The 18,719-nt window shown below is 33.7% G+C and overlaps 1 protein-coding gene across 1 annotated transcript in view; it reads right to left on the reverse strand.

Moving 5' to 3' along the window:
- Positions 1-18,719, reverse strand: part of LOC149772607 (potassium channel subfamily T member 1-like) — a gene marked incomplete at its 5' end in the record, with an annotated part of 115,569 nt that overhangs the window by 66,761 nt on the left and 30,089 nt on the right. The window contains 5 exons of the mRNA XM_089947587.1: positions 170-233; positions 9,077-9,213; positions 13,631-13,795; positions 14,556-14,739; positions 15,640-15,734. Of these exons, the coding sequence (XP_089803713.1) occupies positions 170-233; positions 9,077-9,213; positions 13,631-13,795; positions 14,556-14,739; positions 15,640-15,734 (645 nt within the window). The remainder of the gene's footprint in view (positions 1-169; positions 234-9,076; positions 9,214-13,630; positions 13,796-14,555; positions 14,740-15,639; positions 15,735-18,719) is intronic.

Consider the following 18,719-nt stretch of genomic DNA (forward strand, 5'->3'; position numbering starts at 1 on the left):
GCAATCCTCCAAGTAGTTTAGGAGAAGAAATGATAACAAACTTGTGCTAATGGATGGATGGAAGCGAGACGGACGGCAGCCCATCCTATAAGCTCTTCTCTTCTATGATAAGGAGATCTAAACTTAGATGCATATATACAGATAATTTATTCATATGATATCTACATACTGCAGCTTCTCTGTCTGCATAATTACGAGCTGCAAGGATGAAACATGCTTCAGCATCTTGTACCCTAGTGAAAGAAAGAATACCAAATATTTCAGAACATTGATAGCTTTGAGAATTTATGCTATGATATACTGAAAAGAGCAGAGGGATGAACAAAACAAGTCATATTAACATTAACCATTTACCGTACATACTCATGTATAAGCCCATTTGCATATATGCCGACCCCAAACTGAACAGGTATAAACACTAAAAAGTACATGACCCGGGTATAAGCCAACCTACAACTCCGAGACATCTCAAGATGCACAAGGTAAGTTCTAAATGCATTTATTTAGGCAAAGTTATATTTTAAAAAATTACATTTATACTTATCTCGAGGTTGGTGTGCATGATTATTAAAAAGAAATGGTATAAACTTGTTTGAAAAGTAATTTATTTAATTTTCTGTTTTCTCATTGTTTCTGCCTAATTTAGATATGTGTATAATTTGATCAAACAATGACAAGAATTTAGCATTCACGAGTTTCTGTAACACTACCTCTCCCTTTTGACTATTATTGTTTGTTTACGAATTGTTGCATTGGACATTTTATATCAGCGCACCGGTAATTACATTTTGTTTGCTTTGAAATTGTAAATACCTAACTCATTTAAATGTAATCCCAGTAATGACAACACAATGAACAAACAATATGATCTGATGCTAATACCATAAAAGCTGAGTTGTAGTTTGCTTTTTGATGTAAGCGAACTTACAACTTACCGGTCAACTTTCACACCCACAGGAAAAAATACTCCTGAATTTTGGGATCACTCCATTCCTACCTCCCGATTTCATATCTTCCGATTTTTGAAGACAACTCCTGATTATTACATTATGTCTTCGATTTTCATTTCTTCTAAACAAGAAAAGTACTACATGTTCTGTTGTATCACTTGTGAACTATTGTTGTGATGAAATAATTATTTTGCTAAAGAATTCACTTCTTCACTAAATAGAATGTTAAGCAGAGAAATTATTCACGTAAATTAATGATTTTTTTTTACCTCTGCAACAATAAAAAATAAAAAATAAACCAGAACAAAAAAGTAAACCACAATAATAACATCATCCACAATTAATTTCAGTTCCAAGAATGATCACTATGAATGATTTAACTCAATCTGCAATAGCACCATTCCCACAAAAGAAACTTACACGAGTGAACACCTGGCATTTTTATACCGTATATACCAATGTTAATTACCATCATTAAATTAAAAAAGGAATGAAAATACATACCATGCAGCAAATGTTGTCCTCAAAATCTAATTCAGAATACATATTTTATAATAAACAATACTAAATGCGTTACGAGTTGACAATAAGGGAATAAGGTCAGATATACAAAGAGGGGAAAGTAGTTGCCACATGTACGGTATCATGAGGCTGGCTGTTTTGATAAATTTAGTTCAACAAAATTGAGAATCCTTTATTTGCCAATCAATTGCTGGTGCTTGCATAACACACAATAGTGTAGAATGTGGTTTCTTTGAATTATGGCGGAGGGCCAATCGTTTTCACAAAATAGTTGCATGGAAAAGGATTAACTTTTAATTAGTCGACATGCTGGCTTTCTTGCTTGTTTATTTAAGACTCATCTTTAGCTATTTTGCAGTGTGACCACAGCTGACATGAATATGAAAATAGGGCATGTCCTGATGAAAAATAGGGCATGTCACAGGGTGAAATTAAAACGGTGGGTCTTTCTGCGAATTTCATGCATATTGGACCAGGAAGATTGGTCAATATTTAGAGAAAACAAGGCTTTAAAAATGCATGAAAACCTCCAGATTTTAGGTCCCAATCTTTTTTTTATTCAGTCTCCCTACTTGACTTTTGAAAAGTTCATAGATATGCCTTTGACCCCATTTTACAAAACTACAGTAATCATGCTAATATTAAGGAATTAAAGGCAATTACACATCAATGTACTTGTATAGTTACCGGTCCAAATTCCCTCTTATCACAAGCCAGTTTCAGAGTTTTAATGATTAACTGGCCTGTACTTGTCACAGAATGAAAGAAATTCACCAACTATCAACATAGGAGACTTTGAAACATCAAGCTTTCCATTGTGTGAAAATTAAGTTATGATGTTTGTTGAGCTAAAACACAAAACTAAAATTGATTGATGTTGATTATATGAGAATTTTAGCCTTTATTATTACCACTTTTCGTGAACATGTAAATTATGATGGTTATGTGCCTTGTACAATTAAACGTGTGCACCTTTTTAAAAATATGACCTCAATTTGTAAGATCGCTTATATTACTGAAATTGAGTAACTCGTGAGGACGTGATTCAGTGTCAACGAAACAGCTATTAAGGACTAACTTAAATGTTATCTGGAAGAATGCAATTTGGTCAAAACAGTGCATAAAGCAATACATTTGGGAATAAGTAAGGATTTAAGTGACACTATGCATGCTTTGCACTATGTAAGTACTGTATATTACAGTTCAGCCTGGTCTCCCTGGTAAACTCAACCGGTGAATTATCAAATCTGTATTTACTTTTAATTAACTTCATGTTGGAGAAATCAGAAAATATTCACATGCAAAAAAAAAAATCAATCATAGTACTCTGTAACAGTTTAATAATTGTCAGGTCACCGAAAGTTACTCTTTTTTACATGCATATGTCTTAGGACATGGAAAAGTCTATTGTTTCATGTCTCAAGAGTCACAGCCATTACAGTAGTCAACAAAAAGACCTAAAAACTGTCAAGTTTAGACATTGGCCCGTGGATAAGCCAACCTCTCTTCTTCCCGGTCTTTATATTTTTTCCTAAATTATTCGGCTTATACACGAGTATATACAGTAGGCTTTAGAGACTGTCATATGGCATGGTCAATGTTCTTTTATATTTTCAACTAACTGTCTCAAATTTAAAAGTAAAAGACTAAGTCAGTAAAATAATATAATGAAAACTGTCACTGTGTTGTAGAAATAGAATGCTACGTTGGAACTGAAGAAGGTAATTTTGCTAGCAGCAAGATGATACTGAAAAGGCTATGAATCACTGCCTGAAAATATGCATATATTATCACTTCTTGAATACCAAAGATATTAGTGTTTTCATTTTTATAATAATTAATAGGCAGCATTCACTCAAGGGTCAGTTGCTGTGGCGGTCCTCATCATAAGATCCTTTTGAACCTGCCGACATACTCTTTATCAATATACCTTTAAATTTCCCTCCTTCGTTAAAACGTGTTCTGTCAAATAAAATTCTGTCTTATAACTCCAAGCCTGATCACTCAAATGTCCATTTTCCTTAACATTTCTTGGGTATGTTGTTAAGATAATCCATGATAACTATCAGCTCTTCTGACAACTATCTTGTGTACCTATCATGACCATGGATGATCTTGGTTCAGTCTTTGAAAACCAACAGTCACGTGTTCAGCCTATGAATGATGGAGTACACCGGTTCATCATATTAGAGTTGACTCTACTACCAGCTCTGCATGTGTGCATATTTTTTTCGGTTAGTAAAATCTTTCAGCTCTAATTCAGTGACAAGAGCACACCACCATCAGAAGAAAACGAGCTGATCTATGCTTTGGTTTGTACAGTTGTAGCAGTAGATCTTATGGTTTTGGCAATTGTTGTCATTATTCTTATCACACATGACAATTGAAATTTCATGAACTAAAACTGCATGAGTTGCACTTATATTTGCACAGTATTTTCCTGATTAAGAACAAAATAATTTTGATCATTAAAAGAAAACTTAATTGAAGTGGGTGCTGCCCGAGCAATTTATGTATTCAAATTAAACACATTTTGAAAAACAAGCAAATAACATGTTCTGGATTATTCCTTCATCATGTAGATTTAAATATCCCCAAACAATAAACAAATGGAACTTACTGTGTCTACAACAGGTGAATAAAGAAGAATAAAAACCATTTGCTTTCACAATAGATCCTTAGATCCTTGTCATTGAAGGAACTGAACCAGAAATTCATATATTGCTACTAATAGAAAGGAATGTGTCATAGTAGCTATTATATCATCATTATTTAAAAGCACGTCAATATCTTGGCCACTGATGTGAACCATGGTTTTCGGGTTCTTTTAGAATTAGATGTAGATATATACAAATGGATCCTTCTGCAAGCACGTCTAAAATAGATGTAAAACATTCAAGAGATCATTGACATTTAAAAGGGTATATCTGTATCTTTTGCAAAGTGTTTCAAACTTAGCCCAATCAATCTTCTTCAAGCTTCACTGTGGAATGGACTCATCAATGGTAGACCAATACCCAAACCAAAATTGCAAGCTTGTTTTAAAGCTTGCAGCAAGCTTGCCACAAGCTTATTTATAAAGCTTGCGGCAAGCTTGTATTTGGAATATTGCAGCAAGCTTGCGCAAGCTTATTTAATAAAAGTGTCATAAGCTTGCACAAGCTTAAGCTTACACAAGCATGTGCAAGCTTGTACAAGCATGCACAAGCTTGTTATTTATTTACCTAGTACAATAAGTATACACAAGCTTGCGCAAGCTTGTTGAAAGCTTGCAGAGATTTCTTGCTACAAGCATCTGGGCTTTCAAAAATCAGACATGATTGTGTTTTCCCCCCTTCCAAAAAAAAACCTGAAAATGTGAAGGGTGGGGGGTGGGGGGTCTGGGAGTCTGAAGGCCCTTGTCCAAAAATGCATTTTAGACTCAACTGCTCCTTGTGGACCATATTATCATAATATATTGCAAAGTTTTACTTCATTCCAATGAAGTAATCTGCATATTTAATGATTAAATAATGTAATCTTATAGTTGCAATGCAGTGGAAAACAAATCTGTTCTGCCAAAACATTAAGTTTAATTCCATTGTTCAAGTTTATTCATTCACTGCAAGCTTACCCAAGGCTGCAGAAGCTTTATGTGTTCCCCTAGCTGCAAGTGTCACGCCCCTATGAAATGATCATGAATAATGAATGAACTGGCATGAACTGTTCATGAACTTGGTTCAAGAACCATTCATGAAAGTTCATCAAAAGGTTTATGAATTATTCTAGAATGTGCATGAACTGAAAACAGTCCACAAATTGGATCATCATCATTCATGAACAAGTGCATGAACATATTCATGAAATATGATAAACAAAGTTTCTCAGTGATTCATGACTTCATGAACAGTGCCTATAAAACAAAATATGATTACCTGACAAGTCACAAATACCTATTTCATCCTGAATCATACAATAACCTTAGATGGCGGATGGGATTAATACAGTATAAAATGCAACATATTATCTTAAAAACTGTATTTGATTTCAGATAAATTTAAACTGACAAGTGATATTCATTTTTTTTTTAACCCTTAGCAACACTTTTTGTATGTTCTGTAATTTTTTTTTGAAAAATGTTCAAGAGATATTGGGGCAGTTGCCTGCAATCAACTGTTGAAGCATATTTCATCGTCATGGGACTGTCTTTCAGCTGGGGTTTCTCCTGACCAATCTTCTTCCAGAGACTGACCTGTCTGATAACTCTTTTGTGAAGATGTTCAGGGTCTATAATTTAATCAAATCCTGTCCATTGTCACTACTGAATGTCTCCTTCTGCAACTTACGCTGTTCCATCCGATTACTGTTTGGATCTTTAACATTGTTGCAGCAGTCACAATTTAATGTCTCTTCCATCTTGGATCCTCCAGTTTTCAAATTTTCCTCCTTAACCTATAAACTTCATCCTCTAACAATTTTACTTTTCTGCTGTCTGGTCTGAAAAAAGGTAAAGTTAGTTAATTACAGATAATCTCTAATTAACATTGTTTTTAGCTTTTAGCACATTATCATTGTACCCCACTTTACTTACTGGAATAATATGATCCAACTCAAAAATGATTTAATCCCTTACACATAATACTGAGCATTTATATTATTGCAGAATTTTGTCACTTTTATATTAATTGAATCTGTCTAGCCATAGGTATAGTCACAGGAGACGGATGTTTTATTCTGTAAAATATGACAATTTTTTTGACAACAACGTTACACTAAATAACCGTATATATTACAGATAACGGTTATTTCATGCTTTCAAATATTTTCGCCATTTTTTATTGATAAAACGCCAGACTTGCGTGGTATAGGCCCTTAGTATGTCACTAATGCATCCACTCCGACTCCGCATGTTGCGTATAGCTGCTTCCGGTTTCATCACGTTGTTATTTGCACTTTTATTGTGAACAGTTTCACGCATTAACTATTTTCTTAAGTTTTTTTTTTTAAATTACCAAATTACATCAGATTATAGAAATAGTGATGTCATGTAAAAGAAAAGGATCTCGAACATCTCAACTCCTATCGATATCGTACCACGTCTGGTATCGAGAATTGGGGGGTGGGGGTGATAATGTTTAGTGATTTTCAAAACTTCGATGAGCAAGTTTAAATTAGGTCTGAACAAAATCGTGTCATTAGCTTGGTTATAAATAATATGATGACATATATAAACCAATAAAATATCCATATAACTTCTACTGAAATAATCACGAATGACCAAGAAAAAGATACTCACCGTAATTTTGGTCATCCAGGCTTGGTACGCTTTTCCGCCTAATTTTGCTCTCACCAAATCATTTCCTTCATATTCTTCAAAATCGCTTCTCTGCACTTCTACTTACTTTAAAAAAATGATATTGAAAATATTCTCATCTGTCCATTGCATGGAGTCCACGGTTTATGTTCGAGGTTTTTGCCTAACCATCTGCATGATCTTTGGTTTCTGAGGAAGCTTAACTGTTGAAATCGCGCACGTATATTAACCAATCATATCACGTCTTTTTTCATAGTCATCCAATCAGGATAATCGTTGTTAATATATTTCGGTTTTTACTGCAAATTGGCAACCAGTGACTAAGTCAATAGAATATGCAGTTTATAACAATAATGGAGAGAAGAAAAAAAACGTTAGGACAAAGTCATTGAAAGCTTTTTAAAGCAAATACATTTTGTTGATGCTGGCCAGAAAATATTTTCCCATATTAATCCAGAAATACTCAGGTTAAGTACACAAGTATTGAATTAAAGATCTGTATGAACATTTATATAGTATATCATTTTTAAAAAAATTTAAAAAATTCACCTTTATTTAAATTTCACTAACATTGTGAGAAGTTTGTATGATAAATTTTCATGAACATTTTATGAATATAATGATATAGATATTTAATATACATTTTTTTTTAAGAAATACCATGGTATTGCATCAAAGTACTTGAATTGTTCATGAACCATTTGTTCATGACATTTCAGGAACTTCAAAGATATTATAATAGTTCATAAAAATTCATCAGTGTGTTCATGAACTAAAAGTACATGATTCATCAAAATTCTTGAAGTTCATGAACTTAGTTGAGGAACTTTCATGAACACTTCATGATTGTTCATCAAGTCATGAATTTGTTTTCGTAGGGGCGTGACAGTGATGGTGCCTGCTACTTGGATACATGGTCTCAAACTTTCACAAGCAATGGATATATATATATATATATATATATATATATATATGAAGAAACTTGTTGCAAGCTAGTTTAAATTATTTACTTTCTGAAACATACAAGAAAGCTTGCGCATTAAGCTAGTTTTACTTTCTGAAGAAAACAAGCTTGCGCAAGCTAATTTTAATTTCTGAAGAAAACAAGTAAGCTTGCGCAAGCTAGTTTTATTTTATGAAACAAACAAGAAAGCTTGTGCAAGCTAGTTTTAATTTCTGAAGCAAACAAGAAAGCTTGTACAAGCTTGCAAAAGCTTGCGCAAGCTTGTGCAAGCTTGCGGTTATATCCAGCTAGCTTGCCCAAGCCTGCACTTGCTTGTACAAACTTGCGCAAGCATCCATGTTAGCTTATAAACATCAAACTAGCTTATCGCAAGCTTACCGCAAGCTTGCCACAAGCTTTCAGCAAGGATGCATTTTGGTTTGGGTATGCCTAACAAGTTCAATTTGTCTAACTGAAGCAATTTTGTCCCACTTATGCTAAGAAGGTATTGTGGAAAATCAGTAGAAACCAACAGACTAAAACAAGATGTGTACGATTTCAAATGTTGCTGTCATTGCTTATAAACATATAATTTACATGTGAACAGAACCATGCTAACCAAATTTCAATGGCCTAAATTAACATGATTTTACTTAGTGGTGATAACAAGAGTATAGTGACAATAAAAGTCCAAAAGTCTCTTTCAACGTGTTCAAAGACATTTCTGTAATGGCCTGGAAACTTAACAAATTAGAGCTGAATATATATATATATATATATATATATATATATATATATATATATATATATATATATATATATATATATTTCTGCCAATTTTCTTTCCATCTCCATCAAGTTGCTTTCACTCATTGACATGAAAAGTGTTGCATCCAAGTGCCCAAGCAGTCCATAAACATGTAAAAAAGATGAAAAATGCTGAGATAGACTGATATACTATTAAGACCTACTTATGACCACAATACAATATATACAATGTCTTTGAAGCTTTGCAATGATGAACTCAAATAGATTTCTGAATATTAAACAGATGTATCGACTTATGGATGGGCAGCATCATAATAATATGCAATACACTTTAGGTTATGTTAGTTGCTTATGTTGCCATTCAAGAAATATTTTAGAGAAAGTTTGGTGAGGATATCCATTTGCGAAGCAAGCTACATATGTGGAATGTCATGCATTCCTATAAAACTGTTGCTTTTGCATGTTTAATCCTCAGTTTAATCCTCAATGAAAGTCAAAAAGAATTGTTTACCCAGTCCAATACTTTTTTGTTTGGTGCAATGGTCTGCAGTTGCATAATTAAAAAAAAGAATCAAACTGGGAAGATAACACTTGAGTTACCTGCATCTAGCAAGATCAGCATCCTTTAGAGCAGAACCTTGGATGTAGATTACCCTTTGGGCCCACAAAGGGACCTGGAGCAACATTTTCATCATTGGGTCCAGCTCACACGGTGATAATAGCACAACATGGTAGTCCTGTGAAAAAAACACAACATGGTAGTCCTGTGAAAGAAAGCACACTGTTTTTATAATGATATTACATGCAATGGAAGAAAATGTTGAACTAGGCAAACAAATCCTGGAAAGGATGGCAGTAAAACTTGTACTTTTTATGGTGGTTATGCATGTATGATTTTACAGGGTTAATGGTTTGCCACAACAATGGCTATATGCTGCAGATTAATTGTTTTGCTCTGGAAGCATAAAAGCAGATACACATCAAAAACTAAAGGAAGATCAATATTTCCAGACAAACATAGATATGCAGTCCTTGAAGACAGAATCTAAAAATTTTAATAAGGCTGTCAAATTATAATGGTTAAAAAGTGCTACAATCTATATGAAGATAAATATATCTAGGTAAAAGTAAATATCGTTTCATTAAAAAATAATGAATATAATGTAAAGGATGCTGTGGTTCTTTTAAAATGGTGGCTTATTGGGTACATTGAACTTAGCCTCTTTGTGAAGCTTTCGTTTCACGTACATAGAACACGTTGACTAATAAAAATTAAAGTCACTATCTCAAATTTTCAACTCAGAAATGCTTTACTGCATGGCATATTTAGTTAATTCATTTGCTGTCTCATTACCCCTAATCCCAAAGTGGCTGGGTAACTTATAGTACAGTATGCTTTATCCATGATACGTATATAAATCTTAATTCTGCAAGACTTGGGATATTAATGGATAGTAAATGTGTAACAAATCTTATGTTCCTCCAAAAATACCTATCCAATGACATTAGCAGTAGGAATTACATCTGCTACCCCACAAATACAATCCTTATTTCTGTCATTTCTGTCTTTGTAATATTACACTGGTCTACAGCCGAAATGCTTCCAAAATAAATGTAGTCAAACTTGACTAATTCTGGGTCACTGAGAATGAATATGATGCTTAAAAGTATTGATTGGCTCTAGTTGTAAGGATATTATACTGGGTTAGTATATACGACCCTTGACTTGGGAATGGTGAATGATAAGTGAGTTATAAAGGGAAGGGATCTCAGTTTAAACCAAAAATGACTAGAATACATTTATGACTGGGTTTGGACAGTAATTGCTTTTTAGGCAAAACAATAAAAGATGCTATGTGAAGCTTGTATAGCATCATACATTATATGAATTGCATCATGTTAAGTCATGGATGATGCAATCATAACTAAGTTTACATCACTCTGCTGAAAACATTGCCCTATATCAGCTCTAGAAATCATACAGTGTCATGCGCTCTTATTGTTCAGTGTTTGATTTTGCAAAGAGTCATTTCTGTTCAGCCAAAGTGAGGAGAGATGCTTCGTACTTGTGTGAATAATGCAGATAACTTCTGCTATGTTTGTGATGAAGTTACCTTTGCATTACAAAAGCGCAGTATAACCACTATGGTTAAGAAAGCCTATCACATTTATTTACGCTGCAAAACTGGAGGTCAGGACATGAAAGGGCCCACACACATATGCTGCAACACTTGTGCAACAAATCTTCCCCAGTGGTTAAAGAGGAAAAGGAAATAAATGCCTTTTGCAATGCCAATGATTTGGAGACAGCCAACAGATCATATCAGCAATTGTTACTTCTACATGGTGCCTCCAGTTGGGAAAGGTGTGTCAAAGAAGAAAAAGTGGACTGTGCATTATCCAAACATTCCACCAGCTATATGCCCAGTACCTCAATGAGAAGGACTGCCAGCTCCTGATGCACCGGAGTCATTCTCACTTGAGTCAGATGAGGAAGAGAAAAAGGATGAAAACTTCTGGTCTTAAACCATCAATGTCACATGACTCATACTTTCTCCTCCCATCTTCCTCCTCTAAACCACACCTCATAATACAAGGTGAACTGAATGACCTTGTCAGGATTTGGAACTATCCAAGAGTACGGCAGAACTGTTGGGCTCCAGACCAAAGTAATGGAATCTCCTGGCAGGTGATATTAGAGTTTCCATGTTCCATGCCTGTAAAAAGGATCTTGTCCTATTCTTCTTCATGGAAGGTGATCTTATAGCCTGCAACAACAATGATGGTGTGATTCAGATGAGTGGAGACTGTTCATTGATTCATTGAAGATGAGTCTTAATTCTGTTTTGCTGCATAATCGCAATGTTTTGCCGTCAATTCCAATTCTTCATGCAGTCCATATGATGACAACATGTGAAAACAATGAAACAACTTTTGAGGTGCATAAACTAAGACCAACATCAGTGACATCTTTGTGGTGATTTGAAGGTTCTTACTATCTTTATTGGTCTGCAAACTGGATACACAAAATACTGCTGTTTTTGCAGTGAATGGAATAGTCATTTGAGAGATTTCCACTACATCAAGAGGGATTGGCCACTCGAATAATCATTGGAGCCTGGGAAGAAAAGTCACTGAAGATTTTGTTACCACTCTTGCACATCAAGCTGGGTCTGATGAAGAACTTTGTCAAGGCCATGGACAAAACACAAGCAGTTTTCAAGTACCTCCATGGAAATTTTCCAAGAATAAATGAAGCTAAGATATGGGATCATGTCTTTGTTGGTCCTCAGATTCGTGAACTTCTTCGAGATGATGCTTTTGATCGGGAGAGAAAACTACATGGAGTTGGTAGAAAACCTCCTCAAGGCATACAGAAAGCCTTGGTTGCAACATGTCACTAGATATACATTTTTTGCACTCTCATCTAGACTTTTTCTGCCTTACTGTGGAGCAGTGAGTGATGAGCACAGTGAGTATTTCACCAGAATATTGCACCAAATGAGAAATGCTATCATGTCAAAAAGAGCCCATCAGTCTATTACTGAAGAGTTACAATAGATTCTCGATTTAATGAATACAAGTGACAAGCCAAGAAGCACCAATTAGACACTGAATAAGGACTAAACTATGTACTTATATAGGCATACTATGATTTTGCCTTTTGTTTCATGATAAATTTTATTTATATAACTTTTCTTGCTGTCTTTCAAAGTGTTACATAAACAGGGCAGATGAAATAGTATCATGTGAAGCAACCATAAACACATGAAAAGACCTAGGTTTACAATTTATGATTAAAACTCTACTACCTACACATTATGCATAGACGTAAAATCTAAAAACTTAAATATCTTGGAAACAATACCCAATCAGTTGTTTTAATTGTCATATTCGAATTCAGCAAACAAAATCCATAAACAATAGCACATTTTTTTATCTCTGAAGGAGACAACTTCTAAATAATTGTAGACCAGTGTTATTATTATATTATTAGTATGTTGGATGATTTTCCTTGAATAAATTACTTAATATCCGCCATTTAACCATGTCATTTCCTTTGTATTATTGTGAAAGAAATATATGTGAAAGTGGTTTACGTAGGAGCTTATCTTGGGCATTTTGCATGGTACGGTATTAGAGAGGTCTCTGGTTAACATAATGTCCAAGCTTCCAAAAATACTGAACTTCAGACTCACGTGAAATTCTTTAGAAAATCTAATGCATTCATTAATATTCAATTTGTTAGGCTTTGAAAATGCATTACCACTTTGGCAAGCAGGTTGGTGTTATCTTTTATGGGTATGTTTGAACATGTTCTTCTTGATTGGTGAATGGAAAAGGAGTATGTATGTATGTATGTATGTATGGGTGCATGCATGCATGCATGCATGTATGTATGTATGTATGCATGTATGTATGTATGTATGTATATATGTATGTATGTATGTATGCTTGATTGCATGCATGCATGCATGTGTATGTATGTATGTATGTGTGTATGTATGTATGGGTGCATGCATACATGCATGCATGCATATGTATGTATGTATGGTGCACAGATGCATGCATATGTATGTATGTATTGTATGTATGCATGATTGCATGCATGCATGCATGTATGTGTGTATGTATGTATGTATGTATGTATGTATGTGTGTGTGTATGTATGTGTGTGTTTATGTGTGTATGTGTGTGTTTGTGTGTGTTTGTGTGTCTATGTATGTATGTATGTATATATGTAGGTATGTACGTGTGTGTGTATGTATGTATGTATCTATATGTGTGTATATGTGTATGTATGTGTGTATGTATGTATGAGTACATCGCTAATGCTAAAATTATGATGCAAACAAAGATCTAAACACTAGTTTCATGATTGATACGATATTTTTTATAGCACAAAATGAATTAAAGATCGTATATGCCCTTATCTGCAGCCAAATAACAGATCAGGTAATAAGTAGCTTGCATGCCATCAGCCACACAATGAAAAGACTAATCAAGTAATAAGCAGCTTTCATGCAACTGTAAGCAGAATGAAATGATGTGCCAGCATTGATTGGTCTACACAATAACTTGATACGTTTTCAGCACATTGTACACTGATAAATATTGATTATTGCTTGTAATTGCAAGGATGTAAAGTCTCACCTGCAGTTTGGGATGAGCATAAAATTCATTGAGGAAGTCCATCACAGTATCTGATTGTAGAGTAGTGGTGCACACCACTACATGCTTCTCTGTTTGAGCGCGATGGCTGCTGTAAGCCCCTCCCTGCTTCTGGCGTTCCATCCATGTATATGCCAACTGTTCAAACTTAAAAAAGACAATTCACATTTAATGAAAGGCTGGAATCAAGGTGTTATTATTATAATGACATCTCAGCAATATCAGGGGGAAATCTGCACAGAGATTATTTGCACAGATTGGAGCAAACTGGAAGAAAACAAAAATGAAATTTCCCTTTTAAGTCCATTAGAATAAACAAATGTGCATCTAAAACTGCATATGTATGATAACTGTGACTTCGGAAACTTTGAATTATCTCCCAAGATCATATCCATGAACCAATATCTACTGTTTCTCATTATGTTTGATGAAAAGAACGTATTTCTCTAGTTCTTCCTTGCAAATGGAAAGATGGAAAATAGTGTGTGACTCACTTTTCAATTTACGTAAGTGCAGTAGGTGTATAGAACCATGTGGCATCTGAATATCGCACATTACATTGAATCAGAGTATATTATATATGCCTTACAAGGACTTTGTGAGCAATATAAAGACAGATTCAACTGCAAACACAAGAACGTATTAGGCTCATATTGTTTGTACAAGAGAATAACAATAAATTAACAGTACATGTTTTTCTGGAAGTTCTGGAAGGTTAGGCATTTGCAATGTTTAGTGATATGATAAGCACTAATTTTAAATATAAATACTTTTTGAGGAGATATGGTCTTCAAAATATCATGCTACTTCTTTAAAAGAAAGCATAAAGCTCGTTTAAGCGGACTTTGTAAGAATACAAAATTAGCAAACAATAAAAATATTACTCATAATCAAGTAGAGTGTTTACCTGTCTCGGTAAAACGATTAATGTCACTACAATCATACACATCGTGAACAGCTGGCTTATCCATATATCTGGATAGATATCCCCATATCCAACGGTTGCGAACGTTACAATTACGAAATACAAAGACTCAAACAATCCAAACTGGCGATTTCCTCCTCGTTGTAGATGCTCTATTCCACAGCAACTGACACAAGTTGTAAATAATATGCATTGAAACAATATGGCATTATTGCAAAGTCGGAAGTATATCTTTTGTAAATTAAAATACTTGAGATTAAATATTGTTACATTCTTAGATCTTCATTTACTATTTTCTTATAGACATACTTTGTTAATGTCTCCATTTCATTAATGCAGATGTATTTTGCCATGTCATTATACATGTACAATTAAAAGATGGAATATAAGAAATGTTCTCACATAAGTTAACATTAAGGATATGTGTTTATTGAAGAAATTATCACAATCCTAATTCATGGATACATACCAACTGAGACAAAAAGAATTGTAAAGTTTTTCTTCACAAAGCTGGTTAATCTCTGATAAAACCTGCTATATTAATTCCAGTGGATGCCGAGTACAGATTATCTCTAGTATCCATAGTAATTTAGGTAACATTCACATCATATGGAAACATGACATCTGATAGTAAGCAACAGTCACCTACCATCAATTAAAAATGTGACCCTTTCCTCAGGTCAAAAGTATGCTTATGCCATGTTGTATTTTCCACATAGTTTTAATTGTTCAACATCTATTTGAGTTAAAAGATTTACCTTTCGCTCAAGTGTAAAATCTTAATAAGAACACATTTTTTTCTGTAAAAAAAAGTTAAATAAGACCAACAACAAACAAAATTAAGTTTGTACTTATTGATGGTGTAAAACTTTATGAACATAACTGAAGTTTCCCATCAACTACAGCAGTTATGATACATCAGAAACAAAATAGCTATTGAAGTCTTTAAATACCAGCACAAGCTTATAGTTGGAAACATAAATATTTTTTAAAGTATTCCTTTCTTATAAGATCAACATAATATGATACAATTACTACTGACAGGCAAATGATAGATAATTCATACGTGGTAAAAACAAGGCACATTAAGGTAGCACACAATGTCATCAATTGTTGAGCAAGGGCTGAGTGAGATTTTTGCAACACCCTGTGGAGATCATTCTGAAAGTAGAATAACGGTCAATTATTAATGAACTCTTAACACATTTACGTATTTGGTATGAAAAATAAAATTATATTTCTTCTGTTTTATGATTGATACGGTTTCCTGTGGAGTTTTCTGGTGGATATTGTGCCTAAACTGAAGAGTAATATCTCTCCCCAAAACACTGCAGAGAAAACAAATTCCAAGTGAATAAAAATTACTAGATTTAGTATGCATATTTAAAAGCAACTCAAAACAATACTTGCTGCATAATTCCAATGAAAGCAGTTTTTAAAACTACTTCACAATTTGAGCACATACAGGATCATTGCACTGTACAAACTGGAACAGGGATACTCACAACAGCCAGGTGTGACATACCATAGTCTAGTGCAGCTGCACAATATTCTACAACAAATCACTGATGTCACTGATGTTGGCCAACTGAAGCTTGTGAATTCAGTAAGTTCTTTGCTTAAATGTGTCATTGTAAGATGAATTTTTGTAAATTGATAAGACTTGAACAAAGCATTCAATAGTTTGCTTACTCTATGTAACAGTGCTCATTAAATTATATGAAAATACAGATTTAGTTGGTTGTCCTCTATGATATTCAGTCATATTGTGCAAATGAAAGAAACATTTACTTACATATTAAATGTTATAATTTATATCACAGAAGGCACTTCGATCACTATTAATAAAGCAAAACAGATCCCAACAAATGTTTCAATTATTGCTAAGGCTGCAAGACCTATCATTCTTTGATGTTACTATTAAACTGCCTAAATCTTCAATTGAGTTGCAGGTAATTAAATACATTAACCATGGTATCATAATCTAACCACAGTACTAATTACAATTAATTACAGTGTGTGTCCATTTTGCTGTGCTTATCTGAAGTCAAATAGCCAAAATTGTATTGTGCAATGACCAAACTGGAAACAGGCAAAGTAATGACAAATTATCAATTCTAAATTCAAGTTTCCTAGCAGAAACTCCAAATGCTCGATTGTGGCATTATGTGTTGGGTCAAATAAAGCAGTCATGTTGGCCATGCCTGGCATTCATAACCGATTCTACAGCTCTGAAAATTTTAGCGGACCGACAACATATGCTCATGTCAATGGAAATCAGAAATGATAGCCTGACTATACGATAGATCGATAAATCGATTAAATGACATACACATATTTATTCTATGTGTCACAGATGCTAATAATATGACTTGATTTTCGCACAGTCTTTGAAATGTATTTTGTTTATGCATATGTTATGCAGCCTGTGTTCAGACTGAATGGAACTGTTTTCACTGCAATTTATGATTTGTCACGTTTTGCATGTTGTGCATGTTGAGTATGCAAATGTGAATTAATTGCTTTGAATAACACAAGAGTCCGATAACATTTCTGTCACCAGAGTTGATCTATGTCAAAACTTACAACTTTCACATAGAAAAAATAATGCCCAGTACATTTTAGATACAGTGATTATATTTTCTACATTTCTGCAGTTGCCGTCTTACATATCCTACATTGTAATACAGTGTTGTTATACCTACAAATGCTTGCGAACTCAGGTAGGCATTTTAACTTGTACCCTTTAAATGAAGAAATGAATGTTAAAGAAGCCACCAGATGGGATTGGTTGTAAATTAATTTCATCAAGCCCGTAAAAGGTATGCTTTATTGAATCATTTATTTATTTATTATTAACAATTTTAAGGCTACAGACGAATGTACACATCAATAGATATTCTTCTGGTTTCCTTTATAATTTATGTTGACATTTACATAATTGTTCCCTCAGTTAAACAAGTACTTAACAATCCTTTCTTGAAATGTGTACATGTTCCTGATGGTTTCAGAGGCATGAGTTGTTTTGTATAGCATCAAATTCTTGGCAATCAACAATATTAGCATTATTTATATTCAAGAGGGAGGTGTTAATGATGTCATTGTGTCCTCTTATTCAGACCAAAGTATAGAAATGAGTTAACAATGAATAAGCTCATTTGTATTAGGTGATTATTTATGCATAATACTCATATCTACTTCTGAACTAAAACAGTTGGATATAATTTTCCTTTTTTAAACATTTGTCACAGTCAATATGTTTCATATTAAAGGTATAAACAATTATTAAATTCTGGTGAAGAAGATTCAGCTAGTAGCCATATTAAACTTAATACACAAACGATGCAAAGCAAAAGAAATATGTTCATAAAAAGCAGAATTTTTTTGAGGCATTTGCGTTCTTATTAAAGATGAACTGACACAGTCTCCAGCTACTTTTTAATAATGATCTGCTCCCTTTTAATAATGACCTGAAAATTAAATTTCAACTCGTCGCTCTCCTCTTTGGTGTGATTTTAATGGAGTCCTATAGTTTTGAGATGGTTTATTATAAATTTGATAAATGTTGATAATTTATTTTTCTCATCGATGCACATTTGGCTTATACCTTGGTGACTCAATTAAAACATAAAAAGAAAGGAAACTTGCACTGCATTGGCTCTAGTTTGCATCGCTTTCAAAATCATTATTTTGTCAAGGTCTAAGTAAGAATTGCTTCAAGTGGAGTTCTAACATGTCATTATTGATTATCATTCATGTTTTCCTAATCCAACAATACTGTTGCCTGACTTCTAAGCTGTGTATTAGCTTTCTCTACACCTCTAATACATGCACTTCAATTATAATGTCTGTTGCACAGTAGCCTTGAGACTTCGCACAAAAACTACATCACTAGACATTGTCCTTAATAACACATGTTGAATTTTTGCATTTTAGAGATATTTTTATATTACTAAATACAAAATTACATTTTCTGCTTCACATATTTATTAATTATGTCATACAGTAGACTTCCTTTAGCTAGTCGAGTAATAGACAGATGGACTCAAGTGAATCTAGAAGTTGTTTCAATCATACCTATTTAAGCAAACAAATCACAATCTTTGAACAATTAAAACTGAATAAATCTCTAAGTTATTATGAAAT

The sequence above is a fragment of the Sinohyriopsis cumingii genome, unplaced genomic scaffold (assembly GCF_028554795.1).
Source record: "Sinohyriopsis cumingii isolate HCF-2022 unplaced genomic scaffold, ASM2855479v2 utg001342l, whole genome shotgun sequence".
Classification (NCBI taxonomy): domain Eukaryota; kingdom Metazoa; phylum Mollusca; class Bivalvia; order Unionida; family Unionidae; genus Sinohyriopsis; species Sinohyriopsis cumingii.